Genomic DNA, 26,191 nt, shown 5'->3' with positions numbered 1-26,191 from the left:
GTTCAGAAAGTTCACAGCTTTGGGGAAGAAGCTGTCCCTGTATTATATTGCCATTCTACTTATTTTGGAACTTCTTTTTTGAAACAGGGTGGTACAGGCAAGGAGCTGGTGGTGGTGACAGGCAGTAAAATTTAAAAACATACATAGGGTTCTTGCACTGAGTTACACAAACAGAAAATAAGGCAACAATTGAATGCAATAAAGCTGACTTAATGAAGCAACAAAAAAACAAAAACAAAGTCACAACCCAAATAAATGTGTCAGAAGAATACAGCAATACCCTGTGTTGGCTGTAGACTTAATTATACACTTCTCTGTCTCAATAAAAACAGAACATGACCTTCACAGTTCAGTGCGGTGCTGTTCATACTGGCGCACTTGTTACTGTTTCACGCTGCTCGGGGTTTAACCTCCACTTGACCGTCACCGGGCAATAATAACAATTACATGTGAAAGGCAAAATGTTTTTTCCACTCATCCATTTCACAGTTACTGGCACTAACCGAGACTGCGAGGCGCGTCAGCCCACGACTACAGCAACAGTTTGAGGTGATTTATGCAGTGGCGTCAATTCAGTCAAAGCTAAGGTATGGCAAGGTTACGAGTCACAGAACTTAACTAGAGTATCAATCAACACGTCCAGCAAATACTCATCACAGAAGTCTGCTATGGAGCTTATCTGTGTGGTCAAGGAAATTGGAACTTTTTCAAATGCAGTCTCGCTCACTGCAAAAACTCAAAATCTTACCAGGAATAGTTGTCTTATTTCTAGTTAAAATGTCTAATTTTTAGTCAAAAAATCTCATTACACTTAAAACAAGAGTCATTACCAGAAAAATAACTTATTTGACCATTTTCACCTGTTTCAAGTAAATTTTCACTTGAAATAAGTAGAAAAATCTGCCAGTGGGACAAGATTTATCTTCTCATTACAAGCAACACAATCTTGTTCCATTGGCAGATTTTTCTACTTATTTTAAGTGAAAATCTACTTGAAACAGGTGAAAATGGTTGTTTTTGAGTCTTGTCTTAAATGTAATGAGATTTTTTTTAAAAAGAGACTAAAAATTAGACATTTTAACTAGAAATAAGACAAATATTCTTGTTAAGATTTTGAGTTTTTGCAGTGTATAATAACTAGTGAAATCGATCATGTTGTTCTTATTTGCATTTGTAGTTATTACATAAATTTATTTAAAAAAACCAACATTTACATTTAACCCTTGAAGCAAAGGTGTGGCGGCTGCCATACCTTGTCATACCCAATTGACGCCCCTGGATTTATGGTTCCGCGTTACACCAACGCAGACCCTACGGCGTACCCTACGGCGTACTGGCTGCGTCGATTTAACGCGGAACCATAATTCGGGCTTTTAACTCGTCCATTCACACGCATTTTCTGTTCCTCAGGTCGGGGGTGGTGGTGATGTTGGTGGGGGGGTAAATACTTGTGAGTGGTTTCTTTTGACGTGACACTCCCCCCTGGTCGACGGGAGGTCGACGTCACCCTGCCAGCGGAGGAGTGGATGGTCTGTGTAATAAAAACACATGAAGAGAATTGAGGAAAAGGAGAAGGCTGGCCGGGTGGGGAGAAAGGAAACAAGGCGGCGGTTCTTCCTTTCTTCTCGCCCCGCTGCGGAGCCACGGACACCGGGCTCTCTGCAGCCCCTCCGGGATACATTTCTCTCCCCCCGACGGGACTGTGGTGTCGGCACGGGGCTTGTTGTGCGGGTCTCTGAGCAGATAACCGCGGCGTCTCCCAGCCCGGTGGGTCGGAGTGAAAGTCCGCCATATTCTGCCTCACCACGCCCGGGAGCAGCTGGATCTCACACCACAGCTGGATCTCTTGGAAACCAGTGATTTTTTATTTTCTTTCTCTTTCTTGTGGTGTTTGAAAGATTAAAAACACATCAACATTGGGGACTTTGAAAGACAGGCTGGCTGGGTACGGATGACAATGCTTGAGGAGATCACACAGAGCAGCGCGGAGGATGTGTCTTAAAAATATCTGTTGATCGCACTGAGACAGAAAAGCAGATTACACCAAGATTGCACAGATGTTCAACTATTGACACTTTTTTTAAGCGGTCGGGAAAGGGAGAGGGGGTCAACAATTTCTCAAATATTGTGATTTGCCTGCTCATCCCACAGTGGACGCTCCCCGGACTGTTTTGAAGGATTCACGCCTGTCTGAGTTCACCCCGGCGAAAGTGAAATCTGAATGACTCGGTACAGAGGAGGGGGTGGAAAGGCGGAAAAAGTGCGTTTTCATTTCTGTGAACAACAACAAAAACACACCACAGAGGAGGGAGAATGACCCTGGAGTCCATCATGGCGTGCTGCCTCACCGAGGAGGCGAAGGAAGCCAGACGGATCAACGACGAGATCGAGAGGCAGCTCCGCCGGGACAAGAGGGACGCGCGCCGGGAGCTGAAGCTGCTGCTGCTCGGTAAGCCTACGCGTAGCCTACGCAGACCAACGCAGACCAACGCAGGGCCTACGCCGTAAGCTCTGCGTTGGTGTAACGCGGAACCATAAATCAGCCTTAAGCCCAAATTCCTCCCTCATCAGAAATACCTGGGTCCGCTAATGGGGCTTCCCACCTGGCTGAAGTGGGTGCTTGAAATGTCTCTGTGTGTGTTATGAGTCGAGACTCGAGTGCACAGATTTCAATCAATCAATCAAATTTTATTTGTATAGCAACTTTCATCTAGGTACATGAAATACAAAGTGCTTAACATTTTGACTGAAAAATAAGCATAATAAAAATAAAAACTAGGAGACCAATGCACACTGACATACAATATATTTAATTAAAATGAAATAAATAATGATAAAAGTTCAAGAATTAAGGCAGTCCACAACAATAAAATATAATAATAATAATAATAATAATAATAATAATAATAATAATAATAATAATAATAATAATAATAATAAAAACATGACAAGAAATAGATAAATAAATAAAACAAATACCTCTAAAAAATGTTAAACAGAATAAAACTATAACATTTGATGCTACATAAAAGCCAGACCAAAGAGAGTTTTTAGTCTACGTTTAAAAATGTCCACATTTCCAGCTCCTCTCAGATCCTCCGGCAGGCTGTTCCACAGTTTTGGAGCATCGTGGCTAAAAGCAGCATCACCAAATGTTTTAGTTCTACTCTGTGGAACAGCTAAAGAGGAAGAGCCAGAGGATCTGAGGGGCCTTCCTGGTTCATACAATAAAAACATCTCTGAAATCTACTCTGGTGCAAGCCCATGTAGCGCTTTATAAACTAATTAAAAGAACTTTAAAATCAACACGAAAACTAACAGGTAGTCTGAGTCAGAACTCACGCTGCAGCGTTTTGAACCAGTTGCAGCTGATTGATGGTATTCGGGTAGACCAGTAAGAAGAGCATTAGTCTATCAGTAGATGATCAGTACTTCTTGTCCTGGTTTAGCAGTAAAAAATTCTGATTTGGTAGAAGATGATGCCCAGCGAGGCCTCCCAGCGTAAAAAAACCAACAAAACAACCTGATTTGGATAACTGTATCCTGTTACGATCGAAAAAACAAGTGCTGATCACTCTTCATAGGTGCGGTGTTCCTATTGTTTTAAACTCTTCAAGCTTTCAGTGGCCTGGCGACAACAAGTCGTGGAGCGAGGCCCCAGAGGGCCCCTGACAGTGTTGGCTGGGCCAAAGTCTGCGCTTTATTGGCCGTAATTAAGACGGTTTTGCAGCTTAACTCTCAACCCTGACGATAATTATCTCAGCTATGGAAAGAAGCATGCTCAGTGAGGCTTGCTGTCATGTGCGGAAAGGCGTGTGTGTGACTTCATGCATATTTATCATTCTGAAACTTTTTGAAATCCACCATGGCAGCATTATGTTCCGTTGACAGATACAGCAAGCAAGTTGGAAGGATGATTTCCCTTGACCTATTTTCCTGTCTCTTGACTTAAGATCACAGTTACAGGAGGAAAAGCTTCACTTGTAATCTTGACACATGTGGATTTCAGTGTGATATCAGGCAAAAGGGTGAATATTTAGCTGAAGTTCTTGTCATAGTAGAACAATGCAGGGAAACGACTCATCTACTTGACATCTTAGTTTTTAATTAGATTCTCAGCTAAAAAGCCCATTAGATATGATGAGTGCCATCCTGCGGAGTGTCACCGGAAACCTCTTCCAGAAACAACGTTCTCCTCACTTCGCTCTTGGTGTAAAGACAACTGGCCATTTAGATGACTACATCGTAGGGTTTTTTTGAGATGTTGAAGATGATTTCTTTTAAAAATAAACAACATCAATGCAATGAAGGAACATTGATTAGAAAGAGCTGACTGTCAACACGCTTAAGTTTAAAAAAAATAGCTATTGCCATTTCATTTCTCAACATTTAGCCAATTAAACCCTCCAACAGTCATATAAGAATGGGTGATGAAACTCAATTTCTCAGAAGGCAAATATGATACCTTTTGAAACAATTTGGCTCTTTAATGCTGTACACAACATCTGACAGTCACCAAATAATTCATGACTGATTTTTGTGTGACTGATCAGGTTATCAGTTGGTGCTAGGATATTGAATTTCATAGGACGTTTACAGTTAATGACTTCAGGTATGCAGTGTTGCAAAAACCTTCAACCTTCACCGCAAACCCAGTTTGTTTTTAAGAAAGTGAGTTTCACTACACCCGACTTTGTTTTGGGCTGTGATTTCTGCCGTGTGGCGTCATGGTTTGTGTTTAATGTTTAAGGGGTTTGCATGGAGAGGCTCACAGGACTGTAAATGGGAAAATGTAATATGCTCAAGGCTAAATACGGACAATGGACCTTATTGACATATACAATAGAAAAACGTGTCTGACCTGCCAAAACAATCAAGACCAAGTGGGCCATTTTGTTTCAGAGCCCAACAGCTGTATCAGCTGCTCATCTGTGAATTCAAGATAAAATTGTTTGCCTCTGCTGGCATGTGTCATTATTCATCGCTGCTTCTACTTCAAGAGGTTGAGTTAACTAGAGGAAGCTCTGTGTGTGTGTGTCTTTTGTGTATGTGTGCGTGTCCTATTTGGTTTCAATAACCCATATTCCATAAGTGCATTGTGGGCTTTTAAACTCGTTAATTGCCTCATCTCCTGTGGCTCTTGAGCACAAAACTTTCCAGTAAAGTTAGGAAGTTGTCCTTTTGATTGGCCATCACAGAGTTGCTTGGGAATCATCTTGGCTTTTAGACCTCACTTCTGATCTTTCAAAGCCAATAATGGATTTATGTCCACAGGAACGGGATGTGTTGAAGCACACACAGACACACTGCAATAATTGAAAGCCATGCAGTCATGTATCTCATCCACCCCCTGTATCTAATATCCATTAAAAGGTTGTAAATTAATGATGGAAATGCGCTGAAATAAGCGCTCATTTAACTGGGACAAATGACTGAAAAGATGTCACTAGCAATAGTGGAGAAGAGTTTTTGCTGCGGCAGGGAGGGTTATGGAGATTTACTAAGATTTAATTTAATGCTTGGGTCAAAGACGTATAAGGCCTTTGAGTAGCCCATTTTTAAAATACTTAAAATAAAGATATTTTTGGCCATTTTCCAAACATTTGAAATGTAGTGTACACATACATGTATGTGAAAACCTTTAAACCGTCATTTGGAGCGACCATTTATCTCAAAATTAATAGATTTCCATAACAAAATTTATATTTTAATAAGTATCAGTAATTAAATTAACTGTTCAAGAAAGATAGACACATTTTTCTTTTCATTTTTTGAAAACCATTTTTAAATACATTCTATCCATAATGGCAGTGTCACCCTCTTACTTACTCTAAAATTCATAAAACTGATTTAAAATGTGTACAAGGTGTATCCACTTATGCATGCTATACCAATAATTTATATTTGAACCAAAACTGATAGACATTCAATTTTGAATTTGATACAGAATTGCCATTTGTTGGTCACCCCACATGATGCTTTCAAGTTTAATCAAATATAACAGGCTAACAGTTAGCTATATGATCTAAGCTAGCTACTTCTCACCACATATCACTAACAAATTTACCTTCAAAATATAGATTTGCAAATAAAACAAATGATTTACAGTTTTAGGGTGGTCACCCCACATGATATCAAAATGTGACGTATACACTGCAGCAGTTAGAAAGAGGATTGATTTGTAAAGGAGAGAGAGACTACTGACCTGCAGGTTGTCTCTCTGGGACCCTCATAGAGTAACTGGCTGATGCAACATCCTCTTTGAGATGATTGTCAATATAAAAGTCCCTCAATTGTATTTTTTTCATGGTCACCCCAGATGATAATTCAGACAATGAACATATTCGGACAAGATTAGTTTGTGTATTATGATTGAAATGTGTGTACAAATGTTCCATAACTTTGTCAATAAATCTAAAACAAGTTTGAAAGTATGCCCAATAGGGCAAGCATTATTTTTAAATTGTTTTAATGTGATTTAAAACCAGTTGTCCAAACAGAAGTCAAGGCTGGACGGTCACCCCACATGATGTTTTCAGATGGCAGAAAATGACCAATAACCAACATGTTTAAATAAAATAAGAGTGGGCACATGTAGAAGGAACGTATTAGACATACATGTTATATTTTTTATCCATTTTTATGTTTATTATTAGGTAAAAAGTTCCATCGGACAGAAAAAGTAAGCGTCACGTCTTTGACCCGCTTGCTAAAAAGTCCCCCTTTTCATAGTGTCTATTCAAGGTTGGGCCAGTGCACAATTGTAGTGTCCTGTGAGTAACATGCAAAGGTAAAAAGGATGTCAGTTAGTTGATGCACTTCAGAGTTGGTAGTAGAGGTATCCAAAGAGTGAAGACTTCAAAAATCTGTTTGGTCAGTGTGAACAAGGAAAAGTGGACAATAGAGGCTTTTTCAGTGATATACAGTAGTGTGAGGGCTATCATCTACAATGTGGAGATGGCTCAGGAAAAATAAACCACTTTAATTTAAACATGTTTACTAAAGCTTAGGAAGGGCAAAGTGAAGCATGTCGACAAAAAACAAGTAAAATCAATCGTCAACTGTAATATAGTAAAAAGGGGGGAAAAAAAACAACCTTCATTCAAGGTTAAAAGTGTAGTTTGTCAGATTTATTTTTCTTTACTGTATAAAACATGACCAGTGTTTGTTGAATGGTGCTTGTCAACAAATGAGGGATGGGGGTTGGGGTATTGCAGTACAGAGCGACAGGCCGGGACTCGAACCTGCGCCGTTTGTACAAGGACTACAGCCTCTGCAAAGGCGCCCGCTCAACCTACTCAGCTATCCCGGGCTCCGAGAGCTCCATAGTTTTATTCAAGTGATGGTTCATCTTATTGAGTCACAAGTCAGCGTCATCATGTGGAGTTTAGTCACAGAAGGCTTCTTAGTAATCCAGCACATTTTATTGTTTTTCTTTTGGTTTGCCACACAGGATCAATTGTTTAATTATTTCACTATCATTATGCAGCACAGTAATCCAGCAGAGTTAATCGATAGATTCTGATATCCATCGAGTTTACTCCAATGGGACTGACCATCAAACTAACGTGATGGTGGTGCTACAGCAATGCTCAACACACTCGTCCCAGTTACACCCTGCGGATTGTACAAGATCATTTGTACTGCAGACTGAGGATTGTCTTTTTACCCCCCTTAAAACGAAAAACCTGTAGTGATTTTGCACATGTTGATATACAAATTACACATACTTTTCCTTAAAATCTTCATTGAAATAAATTTGTACCTTCTGATCAGCCAGTTATTTTTAATGTCTTGTGAAAACCAAGAACTTTTGGGTAATTGATGGCCAAGAAACCGTCAAATACAGCAGATATTTTAACTCCCTTATGGCCGCAGCACGACAGACTGAGTAGTCAAAACTGACTGCTTAAGGAGAGTTTTGGATCATGGTAATGCAGCTGTGAGGACACATTTCATGAGAACGCTTCCTTTTTGCGTTGAGAGATGCTCCTGACATCTGAGAATCAGAAGTCTGATGCTGGACAGCAACAGCAGAATTGCTGTGGTCAGCTCACCAGACTTTAAGGTTTGCCTCGTGACATTCAGATGTGTATTGTTGGTGTGAGTGTTACAAGTACAGTCGTACTACTGCCACATACTGAACTGAAACTAACGAAGAAGTATGTTCACAAAGCATGTTTTTCTGGTTAATTTAGTTAGTTTTCTGTCATTTTTTGAAGGTATCCACACATACAAAACTTCAATCGCACTTTTTGTTGATGCTGCGTTAACCAAAGTTTTTCAGTTTTCCCCCTTTAGCACAGTCAAAATTACTCGTGTGCACATGCTGGTTACGCCTGACTTCATGAATTATCACTGAAGTTTGAAACAATTATCAGCCTAGTCTGCGTCTGAATTAATTTAAAAATTGCTCAATTACAAAAGTGGCACTCCAATCCTTGAGAGACCACTGGTCCTAGTTTTTGTGGCCTGTCCCCCTTAGATAGATGAGATGATTAGATGTGAGGACATGCCAGATTCAAAACATCAGAAGAGGCCATAACGCTTCTAACTGACTTGTGTAATTGCTTTGGTAGTGACTAAAAATACCTGCTTAACTGTGTTAATAGATTGCATCATCGCCATTTGTTTAGTGTCCTACTTTTGAAGTTTCAACTCTCAGATTTGACATGTTATCTGTTACAAACGTTTGTATTTATGTGGATCTACATAATCTCGGCCAGCTGCTTTTTTATCAGTCAAATAAACACTGAGAACTTTGTTAACTGACCAAAGTCCACCTCGATTTCTAACAAGCCTGCTAAGGCAACAGTGGAAAATGCAGAATTTCAAGAAGTCACAATTCATCGTAGGCCTAATGCAGCTCATGCTTAACATACGAAATTTGCCTTGAAATATGTTGTTGCTGGTTAAAATTCAATTTTTTTTTTTCAATTCAATTTTATTTATATAGCGTCTAATACAACAGAAGTTGTCTCTAAACGCTTTCCAGAGACCCATACCCAGAACATGACCCCCGAGCAATTATTAAACAATGGCAGGTAAAAACTCCCCTAGTGGGAAAAAACCGTAAGCCAAACAGTGGCAAGGAAAAACTCCCCTTTAGGAGGGAAAAAACCTTGAGCAGGACCAGGCTCATAAGGGGGGACCCTCCTGCCGAGGGAAAAAGTGCCTGAATGTCACACACAGTAGATTTAACACCCACTGGAGCAATCTTCTTTATGAAAAAGAAAAAAAACAAAACCAGCTCAGAAGTTTTAACTAAAATATGAAGTTCATTACTCAAGATCAAATGTTCTATTATTCCGTTGAAAATATTGAGTGTTGTAAAACCCCTGTTTGGAAATGTATACATCCAAATTCACTAAAGCATGAAATATACTGCTATAACTCATTTGTAGGTTCCAGTCGGTTTACTCTGTGGTCATCCAATATTCATATAGGGACTGTACAGTAAAGCTAGTTGTCCCTGTCCAATCAGAACCCTGCAACGCTTGACATTTTTTTCAGTTCTGGTCAGGAGTTGATTGAAGACAAAGACAATGAATGTTGAAAAGTAATAAATCTTCTATATTGAAAAAACAAAATCTCAACAAAATGTCTCTCTTCTGGCACAATTCTCGTGTTAAGGAGTAGATGCGTCTTGTTTGTTCTTTATTCATACATGGTTTGAAGATCTGTTGCAGTCATCTCTTTGCATCGCCAACACATGCACTAAGGTGGAATTAGAAGGTGCTGAAATGCCTGGCTTGCAGGTTGGAAGGCTTGGCATTGTCTTTAGATGTGATTCTTATCTGCAGTGTTCAGCGTCACGGACCAGTTACCCCTGGGTTGCTGCACTGGTTTGGACGGTGACTTAGCAGCCTCTATAGGCCAGCACACACTCATACTCGGCATGTTCGGGCTTTTTAAGTGGTACTCTTTGCTATAACAGGAAGGATCCACCAGGACCCAGATGTGGTCAAGCAATCCTGAATTACTTCTGGGAAGCTCTTAAGCAATGCTGTAAAACCATCAGATTTTTCTGTTGCCCTAAGGTTTCCTGTATGAAATGCCACAGTCTCGGAGGAGTCTGGCGACTGACAGAGTCGTTATGTGGTTGCAGAGTCAAGAGGAGATCAGAACAGTTACCAATCCCAAATTCAATGCTATACTTTATTGAGACACCCTCTTCTTTGATAGTTTTTAACTTTGTTAAAGTCTGTTTTGTCTTGGAAGACAAACCACGAGGGACAAAAAAAAAAAAACCCTAGTTAAAACCGTGCACGAGACGCTCCAGCATCCATCATACTAACAGCAGTCTTAAAAACGCGAATTCAGACATGTATGTGTTCAATCAAAGAAACATATTCCATCATGAGGTGGAACTTGTCAGTGCTGGCTAAAAGGTTTATCTCACATCAGTATGTTTGCACAGAGTAGCGATCAATCACCTGCAGGCAGGTACGGGCTGCAGATAAAAGCGGAGCCAATGTGCATATTCATAGACATTTATACAGCCAATTGAATTTTACTCAGTGCAAGGGTTATTTTCGTGAGGGGGGGGGCAATATTTCATTAGGGACTAAATAAACATCTTAAAAAAAAAACCCCCGGAAAGACAACTTTGCTGTAAATCATTTAATCAACTTTTTTTTTTTTTTACAGTCTTAGTGAAGCATCATTTACCATTGGGGTAAATGTTATAGTTATTATGCAAGATATATTCACCTAATGATACAAGCTGAAGGATAAACTACTGTATGTCTCTATATAATGAGCATGTAGCAGCAAGGCATTTTAAAATCTGATTCATAATCAAAATGTGTGACCAGGTGTGAGGTTTACCTTGAGATGTGGAGAGAAGAGAACATTGCAGTATATTTAGTTTTTAATTGGATTTACTTTAATGCACGAGCAGTGTAAGTTGTTGAGCATAGCTGAACTAATATTTCATCAACACTATAATCCTTAAAATAGGCAAATACAATTAAATGAATTTCATTTTGTGTATATTTTTTCATCTTAAATGATAAAATGCAATATTTTAAAGCTTTAAATGCAACAGTCCCAAATTACGTAATGTGTCTCTCCTACAGTAGATGAGTCGGAAGACGAATATCAAAAACCTCAGGGCTCAATTAAGTGTGCGTGTTAATGCTAAAATGAATTGTGCTGTCCACAAAATGAGAAAATGTATTGCTTTCTTTCTTTTTGACCGATTTCTAAAACAAAAAGGGTTTGGCCCCTGTTAGCACCACAACACGGGGCTCATATGATATCAAATTGTTCAGAGTTGCTGAATGTAGCTTGTTCTCCCAAACATTTTGCTGAGTATTCCAGTTTATTTTTACCTTGAAGGTTGTAGTAATAGCTACAACTCAGAAAAATGGACAAAGGTGTAAAATGTCCCAGTTTGAGTGCGTCACTGAGCAGTGGTGTGTGCATAGCTGCTGACAGCATGGGGGTTATACTTAGAAAATAATAGGGATGGCTGTTTTGATGTGCGGTATTCAGTGGCGGTAAATTTTGGCCTTAAGACTGAAGTGCATGTCAGAGGAGCACTTCACGGGTAATTTTGCGAACTCCAGTTTCATCATTTCAGCTTTCTCTGCTCATGTCAGCCTTCTTAAACCTTACAAGAGCGGCCGAGCACCAGTTTGGACTGCAGTTAAACTTTGTGAAGTTCATTGTCGTTCTAATGGTCTTAAAGCGGAGAGGTTGTGTTTGATGAAATAGATGCAGTCCAAAGAAGCGAAACACAACGCTAGAAGAAACTGTTTATTACACCGAACAGCAGCTCATGTCTCCTGACCGCTGCCATGCACAGCACTCTCCTTTCTGCCAAAGTTATTCAAAAGTGGCAGTGTTGAGGTGAGGTCGGCTGTGCAGTCGGCCCGCCTGGATTCTCAGTGAACCAAAGAGAAAGTACACCCCCAGTTCTTCACACCCAAATAGTTCCTGTCATCTCTGAGGGAGAGAGACGTTGTTCTTGGTCTGTCACCAGACTCACCAGTGAGAGAGAGTTGAATAAGTGCAACATTTAAAAGAGTAACTTTTTTTTTTGTTGATAAAATGAAATATAGAAGTGAATGAATTTGAGAGTTGCAGCATAATCATGTGTATTTATCATCCACGCAGCAGACAGAATCTCACAGTAAAGAATTGTAAAATTATAATGTTTCCTAAGTTACCATAGAGGTCCAGGAAATGTCTAAATTACTGGCTGTCCATCTCAGGAGCATGAGTGCTGACACAGTAGAATACATGTGTTGTGTGGCTGGACCGGGCACAGACCTACTAAATAAATAAACTCGTTGTCCTCTCTTTTTTTTTTTTTTTGCTGTCTACTTTCCCAGGCACTGGAGAAAGTGGCAAGAGCACATTCATCAAACAGATGAGGATCATCCATGGCACCGGTTACTCGGATGAAGACAAGAGGGGTTTCACCAAGCTGGTTTATCAGAACATCTTCACATCCATGCAGGCTATGATCCGAGCCGCGGAGACGCTCAAGATCCCCTACAAATACGAGCACAGCAGGGTAATTTAACTCCTCCCACTCAAGTCATGTAAATGTCCCAACAGTGATGGCAACTGAAGGGTGACAGATAGTTTGAGAGAAAGTGAGTCAGCCTCTATTAAGTGGCCAGAAAATGCTTTCATATTTTAAGAGGGCCATGTATCTTATTCGGAACAGCTGTCCATAATCATTTCCTTTCCTGTTTTACACTTCCTGTGTCCTAAGAGCACTCCAGTTCCATCACATCCTTTGTATATTTGTGTTTGCTAGCTTGTGTCTGTGAAGTTTAAGGATACAAATACAAATAAGCAAATGCACAAGAGAGATCTGTCTAACAGAACTCACCCAAAATTGACCCCAAGGTCCTTTTCTCTAGCTTGCGTGTTGCTGTCAGAGCTTTGGGAGCTGCTGCAGTGACCTCTTAGTCACAGTTTATTCCCTGTGTGAGGGACAAAAGAAAGGAAATGGATCGTAGGAGTCATCACCTTGGCAACACTTTTTATTAATCAGACCATTTCAGGTGTCAGCAGACCACGTGCGTGGGTTCTACATGCCAGGCAAACAGCCTTGTCAGATGGGGTTTGTGCAAAGGTGTCTTAAAGAGTCGGTTTAGAGGGTTGTTTCACGGTTTAGTCCGTTTTTAGTATAGAATCCTGAATTCACATTGCCATCTTGGGTTGTTAAGATTTTCACTTCAGAATGCAGTGTGCAAGGTGATGTGAATATGTTTGTGTGGATATCACAATACTAACACAAATGTGTTTCTCTGACATGTGTTATTCGTTTTTTTCAGTTCAGTTATACTTTAAAGGAAAATATACTATGACAGTCGGTCATCAATTCAACATAAATAGTCATTATCAAAGGTTTTACATTTAAAAAAAATTATAAATATGAAAAATCCATACAGACTGGTTGCCAGTGGCTACCATTAGCTGCTATAGAGACTGACACTCATCAAAAATCCCTCACTTATTCACTTTACCCTGTCATCAGGAGGGAAGGTAGGCTGGAATATTATACCAGAACAGCGTTCCAGTAAAAGAGTATTTTAGGTTCGGGTAGAACATTTGTCGGAGCGTAGTTCCAGTAAAGAGAGCAGCCGTATATTCAAACCAGACAGTCGTGCTTTCATTAACAAGACACAACTGTTAATATTATACCACTGTAAGCAGCACATTGTCTCATTATTAACTGCTTCAAAGATGTTTAAATTACCTCTGAGTCTTCGTCATCATATTTCATTCCAGGTAGTTAAAGGTCTTTGGGATTTCAACAAGCATGGTCTTTTCACAGTGACCGGTACCCTCAGTCACAAGAACTGTTGATTTACGTTTCCTACACTGTAGAATGTGTCTCGGTTGCAAAGATATTGTATTTACCTTTGTTCTCACATCAGGGCATGCCTACTAGGGACCTCACTCCCCGCACATGCACTTATGGTGCAATAAAATCTCCACCTACACTAAAACTGTTAATCATAGAACATCTGTGCAACTTCACATCCATAACAAGAACAGATTAGATTATGAGTTATTATCTTAAACCCATGAGAATAAAAACACAGTCTAGGGCATGCTGGGAAACTACACCCAACATGCTAATAACTAAGCACTTCAGTGTTTTTCTTTCTATTTTTTTCTGGATATGTGAAGCTGAGACTAAATCAACAATTGTAGAAGTTTCAAGAAAGAATATGAAATCCACTACTCATTTTTATGCAGATGGCTGTTTAGAGCCATTTTGGATGATAATCAGATCTTTTTTTGGTGTTGTGATGACATCAGGTATATGGTACTTACTGTAAGTGACCGGGTGACTTTCAAATATCAGCTTTATTTTTCCCCAAACGAACATTTTTTGGGATGATTTTTAAGAGATGTGTTGGGTTTTTTTTTTGGGGGGGGGACCCCAAATCTTGTATTTGTCATGAGCATATGAGGAGGAACAGACTACTAAATCTGCTATTCTGTACTAGGTTGTTCTTTCCCACTGAGTATAAATGAACTTGAATCTTCCCAAATATTACCACAACAGGATTTGGTGCTGCTTCAAGTGAAGTTTGTCATTGTGAATCATATTTCCTGGCTAATGGACGTGGTCTCTACGCTGTTTTTCTTAGTTTGTTGGAAGATACAGTGAGTTCACTATAAAAGGTATGGGGAACATCTGACAAAACATTCAGAAAGTTCGTAAAAATGGCAGACTGACTTTAACTTTGATTCTCTATAGATGGATTACCGAGTGTTTGTTTTGTTTTGGGACATATCTGGGCTGTGGTTTATTGTCTGCTGGGATATCGCTTTACCACTGATTCTGAGTCAAAATGGCATTGCACTCAATTATAGCACAGATGAGAACTTGTCTTTTGTTTGTTTTGTGTTTTTCAAGTATTTGATTGAGTTCTAAATCTGTAGGGGAAATCTTAAATGGCAGGTTTCTGAAAGCTGTTGCACAGTTCCAAAAAGCAAATAACACTAATTATTGATATTGGCTGAATTTCATCTTCCCTTTGTTGACAGTTTATAAGCAGCTCAGCTTTCAGTCAGTAGATATATATTTTAAATTGTGGAAATGTGAAAAAAGAGAGGCTGAACTTTCTTGCATATAAGCTGCAAATTAAGTATCAAATTCACAATAAAGTGCACATCTTTATACTATAAACAGTTTGTAACAACTAGTCAAACAGGAGAGATGAACCTCAAACATCTGTCCACCAAGTGTGCATTACATAAGAGCAACAGTACGGTGAGGTTTAAAATAAGAGCTCAACTTGGACTGAGCTGAGTTTCAGTCTGTTATTGTGGAGGATCTGTGCTCTCTGCTGCTGCTTTCATTTCCCTTTCCATGAAGACAGGCTCATGACAAATGTGTGTTGTTCATTTTAACCCATTCTTTTATTCCTTTAAATACAATTAAAACGTCTGTTTTTTTTGGATAAAGTATTGTAACGTGTGTAAAACCTTTGCATCAAACAGAGACAGCAGGGGACACAAGTAGCTTGTCCATAAATTATGTTAAAAAACACAAGAAAAGTGTGGTGGAGAGTCTGCCAGGGTAATCGCCACATGGGAGATTCACTCAATTCATGGTGCCAAATCATTTCAGAGGTATTTGTTAAATGAAACCATACAGCAGCAACACTGAACAATTATCATTTTTTATTTAGGATCCAACACACGTGTGATCTCATATACACAAGATGTTAAAATAGGAACTATCTTTGTTCAACAAAGGTCACTGACGTCACAAAGGAAGTGAAAATGAAACCTGACGGTCATGTTTTTATGGTCTTCCTTATCTTTTAGTTGTTCAGGCTTCTCTGCACACATGATGCAGACTCAACCATAAAACGCTTGGTCTCCTCTGTTGGTCCTTAAAGCCAAAATGAACAGGATAAGGACGATGATCATGCGCATTCACTGTACAACTACATGCAGAAGGTCATTTAGGAAAGAGAGTTTACATGGAAAAACTCACCACTGAGGCTTTTTGTGACAGTGACTTCTATATTATGGTTAACTTTTTAAAATAATTTCATGCCAGTTCCACCGTGGTGCAGTTAAATCTGTATTCTAGGTTATTCAATAAGTTTTTGTGTAAAATGAGGTTGATGAGTCAGGATTGGAAGTTGATGCTGTAGATTGCTGTCATGTACCCATAATTGATAATAGGCCTTTATACTACTGTATTATGATGACAGATATTTAAATGGCTAAATACAACACTACATTCCAGAAATGTTTTTGTTACTGCACATGTGGGAATCATGCATATTAAATGCATCACTGTTTTGAAGAAAAAATAAATACAAATAATTCTACATACAGCAGGTTAAAAGGAGTTACTTCTTTTTAACATCACTACGATGTCTGCTCCATATGTGTGAAGCCGTTTCCACACACAGGCTTGTGTTGATCTCTTGTGTCTGGGACACAAGGGACCTTTTAATGGGAATCTGGGGCAGCAAAAGCTTCCCCTTGATATCCTTAAAATCCCCAGTGGGGTCGGAGATTCAGATATTTGGTCCATGAGCCTGGGGCTCAACATGGACCCAAGAGATTTCTGGATGTGGAGTGGATGAGTGAGAAAATAAACCACTGATAATTAGGACTGCACAACGTACAATGATTTCTTATTATGTTATTTAAAATGTCGTAAGATTTGATGATTCAGGTTTTTAAGTTTAGCTTGAGGCTGCTGAATAAAAGTGTGTGAGTGTAAATCATAGCAGTGGTTTTCGGTGTGTTTTCCAACAGGCTAATGCCAACATTGTGAGAGAGGTGGACGTAGAAATGGTCACCATGTTTGAGAATCCTTACGTAGATGCAATCAAGAGCTTGTGGAATGACCCGGGCATCCAGGAATGTTACGATCGAAGGAGGGAGTACCAGCTCTCGGACTCTACGAAATAGTGAGTGATGCAGGGTGCAAAAAAAACTCCCCAAATTCTTGGAGATTGAATTGAAGCCTTTTTGCGTCTGTTTTTCATGTTGACGAATCTTGATAATTGTTATTCCTCTCCTGTGTAGTTATCTCAACGCCCTGGACCGGATCGCTGGTATGTCCTATCTTCCCACCCAGCAGGACGTGTTGAGGGTTCGAGTCCCTACCACTGGCATTATTGAATACCCATTTGATCTTCAGAGTGTCATATTCAGGTAGGATGGTTTTAAAGAGGAACTTAGGATGTAGTACAGTCAAGTCCAGAAGTATTTGGGCAATGGAAGAGTTTTTATGACTTTACTTTATGACCAAGAAGTGATCAATGTGAAGACTTTTAAGCTTTAATTTAAGAGGTTTCTCAAAAAACGTTGCATTTACCGTGTAGGAATTACAGCCATTTTAACCCACATACCTCAGTCTCCAGGGGCTCAAATGCATTTGAACAAAGTGACGTGATGGTAGACGTGACCATAACGTCTACTGCAGTTTTTGCTAGTTTGGGGGGAGGGGGGATTCCAGTTGGTGTGGATCTTCTTGTACCCTCTGTACTTGCATTTATGGAGGCATCTCTTAATTGTAGATTTTGATGCTTGCCTTCTTCTGAGGGCTCTTAGCTTCTGTTGATGATATGAAGGAAAAGCTTCTACAATCTTCCGATTTGGCTGTTTTCCGTGGTCGTCCAGACTTTTGGATGTTGTCAAGGTCTCCAGTGCTTCACTTTTTTTTTTCCATTTATGAGCATACTGATCATCTACTACACTTGCATTTAGATCTCCTCGCTTCCTGTTGAGATCTCCATTCAAGCAGCTGCAAAATGTCAACTCAATACCTGATATCAGCCTCAGACCTTTTTTATTTACGTTTCATTTATGTTAAAGTAACGAAGGGGTGGGCCATGTTTGAAGAATTAACTTCCCTTCGGCCAATTGTCCAAATACTTTTGAGCCCCTTAAATTGGAGATACTTTGATCAAAACGGCTGTAATTCCTACATGGTAAATGCCATATTTTTGTGAAAGCTTTCAAGTTAAAGCTGAAAATCTACACTGAGATAACATTTTGATTGTTTTATTACACATTCATGATGGCGGTGTATAAAGGAAAAACAAAAAAAAACCTCTGGATCTAACCTTTTTGCTTTCATAGGCAGTCTAATTTCAAATGCCACCTTCTCCTTATACAGTTGTCTCTTTTATAACATTGTTTCTTCGAAGTAAAAAAGCTTCATATAAGAATTGAAAGTGTGTGTGAATAAGATGAAATGTAACTTTCAGTTCTTGACTACATTCTTCAGCAAATTCCCCCATCTTCGGTAACAGTTTAGTCATCCAGAAGATCTCCGATTCAGGACATTTGATTCCTCTTTGGCCTTTCTTCTGAGAAACAGTTGTGTTTCCTTTAAGCTGGCCCGGAGCTCACAGAAGAGGTCCAAACATGCCTGCAACAGTACGACTGCTAACATGCTAACAACTTCTCTCCTGAATGCTGCTGCTCTGGCAGGATGGTGGATGTCGGCGGTCAGAGGTCCGAGAGGAGAAAGTGGATCCACTGCTTCGAGAACGTGACGTCCATCATGTTCCTGGTTGCGCTCAGCGAGTACGACCAAGTTTTAGTGGAATCAGACAACGAGGTGATTTTTATTTTTCCCTTCTGAGGATCAAATTGTTTATTGAAAACAATGGAAATCAGATTCTCATCCCACTTAGACACGCACCACTTCTTTCCCCACTTGGGAGTCCTTCGTAAATGATCAGCCAGCTGTTCTGAAAGCTGCCTCAGGACACGTCTCCTCATTACGAGAATTTAATGTGTCTCAGTTTGCTCAAAGTGTATTAATGAGCCCATGTGCGCTCACGTGCGTGTCATCTGTCAGTTCTTCTCCGTTAGGACGAGCCTGCACATTATTACACAGCAAGAATACTGACCAGCTGTTTGCCTTCTGTATTCTGACGTCGTTGGGTTATTTTTATTTATTTATTTTTAAAATGAAATGCAGAAGACATTTTGTGAGGAGTTTTTAATACGCTGCATCACTGCAGTGCGTGTGAGGCTGCTCTCAGAACGGTTGTTTCCTTCAGTTAAAGGTGACCTATTATGGCATTTAATGTATATTTTAAACAGGCCTTGAATGTCTTAAAAACAATCTAAAGCTTGTTTTTTCTACATAAATCAGAAATTCAGCCTCTGGGCCATGTCTTTATTTTTACCGCTTCTAACCTCCTTCTCTATGAGGGGCGGGGCTATGATAATGAGGCTCTGTGCTGATTGGCTGCCTGAATGACATGTAGCAGGGGAGGGCACAAAGCCTCTCCGGCAGAAGAGCAGCGGCTGCGTACTCAAAGCGTGTCCCATGCGAGCGAGCTTCAGCGACAAAATCAATTCCATTGCTTTATTTTTATTGTATTGGACTGTCCTAACTGGCCGCGAGTTTAACGGTTTCAGTGTGGACAGAGAGCGTCCGATGTCACGCATGCAGTTATGACACGGTGTAAACGGATCTTAAAGCCTGAATTACGGTTCTGTGTTAAATCGATGCGTACCCTACGCCGTAGGCTCTGCGTTGGTGTAACGCGGAAACATAAATCAGCCTTTAGTGACCTGAAGAGGGACCGGGTCACCTCGTCTTCACACTAATTCACACAGGAAGATTGAATTGAATTCTAAACAGGTACACCACAGTTATTTACTCCGATTCCTCATCATTTAATTTCTTGTGTTACAAGACAAATGAATCATGTTAACTGTAAAGAAATCACAACACTGAATGTTCACAAATGACAACTTTATTGTTAAAAAAAAATAAAAGAACATAAGTTGTATATAAATAACATTTATGCACTATTGCTGGCTCAAGGAAGGACCATGCATTTCTTCTGAAGGTGTCGTTGAACAGCTTCAGGTGCTTGGAAGATCTGAAACCATGAACAGAAAAAAATGTATTACGGTACTAATAGAGCTCCAGTGTTACCTAACGAGTGGGTGCCTCCGTTAGGGGAGCACCGGAGCTACTCACCAGTCCGGTCCGGTGAGCAGCTCCGGTGCTCCGGAGCTAAGCTAAATACTTAGCCCATGCAAAGATCATACTTGTAACCAAATATAAATAACATAAAAATATAACGTCACTTACCGCTGACTCGTGTGCAGTTGCCGGGTCCGTACCTTTGGTACTGATCCTTTTATGAGGGTAAGTGTTGATGCAAAAACTGTCCCTCGCTGTGGAAACAGCCACCGCTTCCAAACAATGGCGGAGTTCTTGTCCCGGCAGAGTTAGTTGTGGGCGTGGTTTCAGCAGCGGAGGACGACCTATGGAAATCTGCGCCTGTCGTTACGTTACGACAGGTGCAGATTCTGAACGGCTCGTAGAAGTCACATGACACTGGAAGCATCCTCCGGGCCGGGTGTACAGACCCTGCAGAATTTGGTGGCTTTCCATCTTCTCTGTGTTGGCAGGGTGAGGGGAGACCACTTTATATATATATATTATATATTACAAGAAAAAACGTGTTTTTCATAATAGGTCCCCTTTAAACATTGAAATGGAGTTCAGGGTAGATATTAATGACATGGCGGCCCCCTGTCTTCTCTTAGCCCTAGTGCTCTCCCAATGGTGCTGTGAAACATTTATTAAAGTCTGCTTTTAATGAGTATGAAAGACTGTGGTTTGATTAAGCCATTTAGCATATCTCTCCGTCTTTCTCCTCTGCCACGTCTTCCCTGTGCTACACACACATCCTCTCTGCAGAACCGGATGGAGGAGAGTAAAGCGCTGTTTAGGACCATAATCACGTACCCCTGGTTCCAAAACTCCTCAGTCATTCTGTTCCTGAACAAGAAGGACCTGCTGGAGGAGAAGATCATGTACTCGCATCTGGTCGACTATTTCCCAGAGTACGATGGTGAGTAGTAGCACAGACAGTGGTTTTGTCTGATTAACAGTGTTGGGGCATTTCAACAGAAAAACCTTACATGCTGTGGTTTGTTTTTGTTTCATTGTTTTATGACCATAAATATAGAGGACCAAAACTGAAAATGATTAAAAATAAAGGCAGAAATGTGTATATACACATTTTGTTTTTCCTTTTCCTTGTATGTGTATTTTTGCGAATACATTTTTATAATTTCTTTTTCTTTTCCTTACACATGCATTCGTCCTTCGTCTCCTCTTTTTACAATACCTTGTGCATGTCTGATTATGCAGCCTTCCTTATAAATAAGGAAGGCTGCTGTTGGTCAATAAACGGGAAAAAGCAAGATCGGGCCAAAAGACTATTGTGCAACCTAAAGACTAAAACTAATAATAATAATGTGCAGATTTATAGTTAATATACACTAGCTTCTTTGTTTTTATTTTATAATGTCCCTTTGACCACCCCTACACCACATAACATTAATAGATCATTTTAGAAATTCATCCATTAAACAATATTCAGTCTTCAGTGAGGGCTGATTGTGTAAACAGAGGTAGTGAGAGCAGCATTATACATAAACTTCAACATATGTGGGGGGTATGTATGTTTATCCCAGTGTCACCGCCGGTTGAGCAAAAAAAAAAAAGAATAATAATAATAAAACAAAATATATAAATCACTTAGGCGAAAATGCACGTATAAGGAAAAGGAAAAACTAAATATATATATTTGTGCTTTTATTTTTAAATGTCAGTTTTGGTCCTGCATATATCTACGCTTCATATTTTGCACAAGTTCACAAAAAACAAAAACGCCTGCAAGCACAATCAGCAGTGTTCACACATAACAGGAAAAGTAATTCAATTCAGTTTGTTTCTTGTTCCTAAGTTGACATAACTTGCAGTGGAATGTGAAGACTTCATCCAATTTTCTTTCAAATTGCCACACGGCTGCTTGCCAGTCAAGTCGCCCAACAGATCACCGGTCTGATTTCTTGACTGATTGTTATTGTTACTCTTAATATTGAGCCTGCGCATGGCTGGTGTTAACACACTACCGATCAGCCTGTTCGGCCTCCAGCTCCATGAATACAGGATATTTAGGAGACACTGGCAATAAAGAGCAGCCTTTTAACAACGACTCGGCGAACTCTGATGTTATTAAAATTGTTCCCAAAATTGCAACTCTACCATGTCAGATGGAACAAAAATCAAACACAGCAGCGCCCCCTTTTATTTTAGCCAGAGTTGTTTCACATGGCTTGACCAGACTAATCCATTATCATCAGCCTCCTTAAATGTAAATGTTATCTGCCTCTGACACTGGTGCAAATAAGGGTGCAGAATAATTCTGAGTTGTTGGTTCTAATGGGGGGAATGTTTAAGATAGAAAAAGATTGTTGTTTTCTTTGTTTTTTCCCAACCTCATTATTTCACCTTTGTTTTAGGCTGCTGTTATTTATTTTGTTTATACTTACTAAAACCGCAAAATAATTAGGAAACAGTCCTTACGTAAAATGTGAAACAGTCTGAGGTTATTGCGCTCAATAAATGAAAGTAATGAAGTGGTAATAGTATAACAAGATTATGGTCATATTAATAATGATAGTAGTATTAGTAGTAGTAGTAGTAGTAGTAGTAATAATGATAATAATACATTTCTGCTCTGCACCAAGAATTCCTTTGCCCATCTCTCCATCAGCGCGTGATTTTAGTGAAATCCTGATGAAAGACAGAGTTGATGATGAAAACAAACTGCTGCATGGCTCTGGAAGACGAGTCAATATATCAGATAAACTAGTTTAGTGTGAGGAGGATACTTTTACAACATGAATCCTCAATTATTAGGATGGCGGCTGTAAACGAAGATTTGTGTTTTAAGATATCGACTGGCTGAGACCCTTGCATTGCAGGTACTCGGAGTGCTTTGATCAATTGGAGCTGAAAACTAAAGATTGCTTCGGCAGAAACCTTGAGCGAAGATGTTAGTTCATAGCCTTGAGGATTGTTTGACAGGTGGACTGGTGCTCGACCAATTAAAAGACGAGGAATATAAGTTTAAAATGTTGGATGGTAGAGACGGATGGATATGACGGATATGAAAGGAAAAAGTCTTGAAACGTAGCAGCTTAGCTTTCTGGCAGTGATCTATTGATCGTTCGCCATCATATAGCCAAAATAATTAGTTGTGATTTGTACATGATTTGCTCTTCTCCAGGTCCACAGAGGGATGCACAAGCAGCTCGCGAATTTATCCTCAAGATGTTCGTGGACCTGAATCCAGACAGCGATAAGATCATCTACTCTCACTTCACCTGTGCCACCGACACAGAGAACATCCGCTTCGTCTTTGCCGCCGTCAAAGACACCATCTTGCAGCTAAACCTAAAGGAGTACAACCTGGTGTAGAACGTGGCAGGGTTTCTGACTGCAGGCCCTCGACACACACTGACTGACACAATCTGTGAAAAGATAGATCACACAAACACACACATAGAAGTACGTCTGAGGAAAACAAAATCTAACGGTTGCAAAATACTAATTTATTTGCCATTTGTTGACCTCTTGGTTTCCAAAGGGGTGAGCAAAGTAAATGTTATATTTAAGGAGTTGATGGGGAAATGGGAGAAGGAGCAGGATGTTCCCAAGAGCTGGGGAAGGTGCTGAAATGAATGCAGCGTGCTCTGTCCAACCTGCCCTTTTATAAATGAGGAAGAAAAGCTTTTGATTCCCTTTGTTTGTCCTCCCTCCTTACCTGTCGTTTCATTCTGAGGCGTCCGCATCCCATACGCGGTCTCCCGACAGGAGGTGGAGGAACACACAGCTTCAGTTTTTCTTTTAGTAGTCCATTTGGCAAATCTCTTATGAAGTAGGCGTAAACTGTGACTTTTTTTTATTAATTCAGACTGATTTAATATTGATCGACTTTAGTTATTATTATTATTATTATTATTATTATTATATAATTATTATTATTACACTGCATCCACTTTGGTACCATTGAATGAGCAGAGCGCTTGTGACGGTGTGTGATGGTGTTTTAAATCTCCACCATCGAAAAAGTGTGAATTTAAGGACAGCAAAAGATAAGAAACCCTCTCTGAGGCTCACAGCTGCTCTGTCATGTCAAAAGGAAATCATGCTGATGGCAGACGCTTTACACAAAGGAGATGAAAAATTATGAGATAATGTTGTTATTAAATTTATTATGTTCAACTGTGCCACATAAACGCGTTGTATAATGGTTATATATACACATATATGTTTACCGCCGATGCCAAAACGACTCAAGCACCAGACTCCACTTTACGCTGGTTACTGCTTCAGTGAATGGATGAGTATTGAGGAAAGGAAAGGGCAGGGCTCTCTGACGTGACTGACCGACGTGCTGATCAACAAACCCATTCCTGCAGGTTTTGAAGGACTTGACCAAAGTCTGCAGTATTCCGCTCCCCCCACCTGTGGTCCGCGGCCACACCGGGACACTGAACTGCTCCACCCGTCCAATCACCACTTTGCACATGGCTACAACCGCCCCCCCACCTCCTCTCCCCTTCCGCCTGAAGACTGTCCGGACAGAGTTAAGCTGCGTCTTTAAGTGTCCACGGCCCGGCTGTCTTGACTGTTGTAGTTGATTTAGCAGTGGAGAATAAATTCAGCTAGTTGCTATGTAAAAGGGCAGAGTGTTGTTGTTCTGTTTGTACCAAAGTAAACCCTTCCTGTTCATAATCGGCACATCTGAACTTGCAATCCCAAGGTAATTTTTGTAAGGGTTCCCTTGAACATAAGCCTGTCATTTACATTTATTGAGGCATAGTGCAATTATGAATGCTATAATCACTGTACATACATCTCTCTCTCTCTGCTGTGTGTGTGTGTGTGTGTGTGTGTGTGTGTGTGTGTGTGTGTGTGTGTGTGTGTGTGTGTGTGTGTGTGTGTGTGTGTGTGTACACATGCATATAAAGAAAAATATATGGCAGTTTCTTTGTTGGCTTTGTAATCATTACGTTTTTGGCAGATTGAATGTGCAGTATTCGAAATATGTATCTATGTAATTGTATTGTTCGTCTAATGGTTAATTCATTTTTGGAAGAAAAAAGATGTTTACATGTTTTTTTGTTTCTTTCTTTTAAGAGGAGAATGTTAATTTTGTGTTTAGCCTGTTTTATTTTTCAGCAAAGAAACATTCAGCTTCACAAATGCAACAGGAATATTAGCATCCATCCTCAGATCAATTGGTATGCCAGTGCTTACACAGTTTGCTCAGCACTTTTGTATGAAAAACTGCAGACTGAATTTAATCTACAGGGCTAAATGTAATAGTTTGGTTCTTAAATGGCTTCAGAAACGGAGCACTTGCCACATGAGTATAATTACATTAATGATTCTTACATCTTTAATTTAATTACACTGCTTTTTCCATAAATACAGAAGAACTCAGAGTCCTAAGTGTACCCTGCACACCTTGGTCTTGAGGGCTCCCCACCCCAGAAACTGCCACATTTGTACAACAAACGGTTTAGTTTCACAAGTGTTTCTTGTCTGCTTTAAAAGGAAAAAGACTCATACAAACCTTATATTCCCCCCACAAAAAAAACTAAAATATTTTGATATTTGGTCTAATTTGGATGAAACATTCATAGGTGCTTATTTTTTTAATTTGTTGTACTACTTCTCCATCTTAATTGCCAAAGTATCATTAAAATGTACAGTATTCATTTAGTTTATTTAAGAAACAACAGCATTAGAGGAACTACACAGCAGCTGACCTGTACATATTGCCTTACTGACTGAGCTGTGGCTCTGAAGGCCCAGGCGGGCTGCCGGGCCAGCGGGCTACCGGGCCAGCGGGCCGTCCTGCTGAGCCTCTCTGCGCTTTGCTGCTGTGATACAAGAAGGCCCGGGGGCAGCTTTCAAGTGCAGCCCATGTAGCTAATATGACGTAATTACAGGACATCAGAAACACGCCATAAGAGAATTGTAATCAGCGCTCACTTTCTATTGATTTTGTAAAGCTTTGGCGTCAGATGCATGTCTTAAAACCCTTACCAGAGTGCATTATAATACATTGAACTGCCTGATGTGATAGTGTTTAACAGCGCTGCAACACACCGGGGAAGAGCACAAGGTGCTTGCAAGGTGTAGCAGTCTGTACTCAAGACCTGCAGCCACCTGCTGGGTGTTTTTCTTTTTCATATTTGGCTGTGTTTTGACCTCCAGCGGCCTTTTGTCTGTGGCAGGTAACCAGCTCACAATCGGAGGTCTTTGTTGTTTTCAGATATTTCAGCCGGCCTCTTGGTGAAATTGCACTAAGGATGGTTGACTTTCTTCACA

The 26,191-nt window shown here is 40.0% G+C and overlaps 1 protein-coding gene across 1 annotated transcript; it reads left to right on the top strand.

The window, feature by feature from the left end:
- Positions 1-1,430: 1,430 nt before the first annotated feature.
- Positions 1,431-23,644, top strand: LOC133450546 (guanine nucleotide-binding protein G(q) subunit alpha). The gene is made up of 7 exons (XM_061729248.1): positions 1,431-2,449; positions 12,342-12,526; positions 16,765-16,919; positions 17,038-17,166; positions 18,451-18,580; positions 20,693-20,846; positions 23,076-23,644. The coding sequence occupies exons 1-7, from the start codon at positions 2,314-2,316 to the stop codon at positions 23,264-23,266; spliced, it is 1,080 nt and encodes a 359-aa protein (XP_061585232.1). The 5' UTR covers positions 1,431-2,313; the 3' UTR covers positions 23,267-23,644.
- The last annotated feature ends 2,547 nt before the right edge of the window (positions 23,645-26,191 follow it).

Source organism: Cololabis saira, chromosome 9, assembly GCF_033807715.1.
Source record: "Cololabis saira isolate AMF1-May2022 chromosome 9, fColSai1.1, whole genome shotgun sequence".
Classification (NCBI taxonomy): domain Eukaryota; kingdom Metazoa; phylum Chordata; class Actinopteri; order Beloniformes; family Belonidae; genus Cololabis; species Cololabis saira.
This window is presented reverse-complemented; position numbering and strand designations above follow the sequence as displayed.

What these genes read in the sequence shown, in the direction of transcription:
- LOC133450546 (XM_061729248.1), top strand. Translation starts at nt 2,314, where the DNA reads ATGACCCTGGAGTCCATCATGGCGTGCTGCCTCACCGAGGAGGCGAAG. An exon ending in CTTCAGAGTGTCATATTCAG is followed by an intron (nt 17,167 to 18,450) that starts GTAGGATGGTTT and finishes CTGCTCTGGCAG; the next exon opens with GATGGTGGATGTCGGCGGTC. An exon ending in CTATTTCCCAGAGTACGATG is followed by an intron (nt 20,847 to 23,075) that starts GTGAGTAGTAGC and finishes GCTCTTCTCCAG; the next exon opens with GTCCACAGAGGGATGCACAA.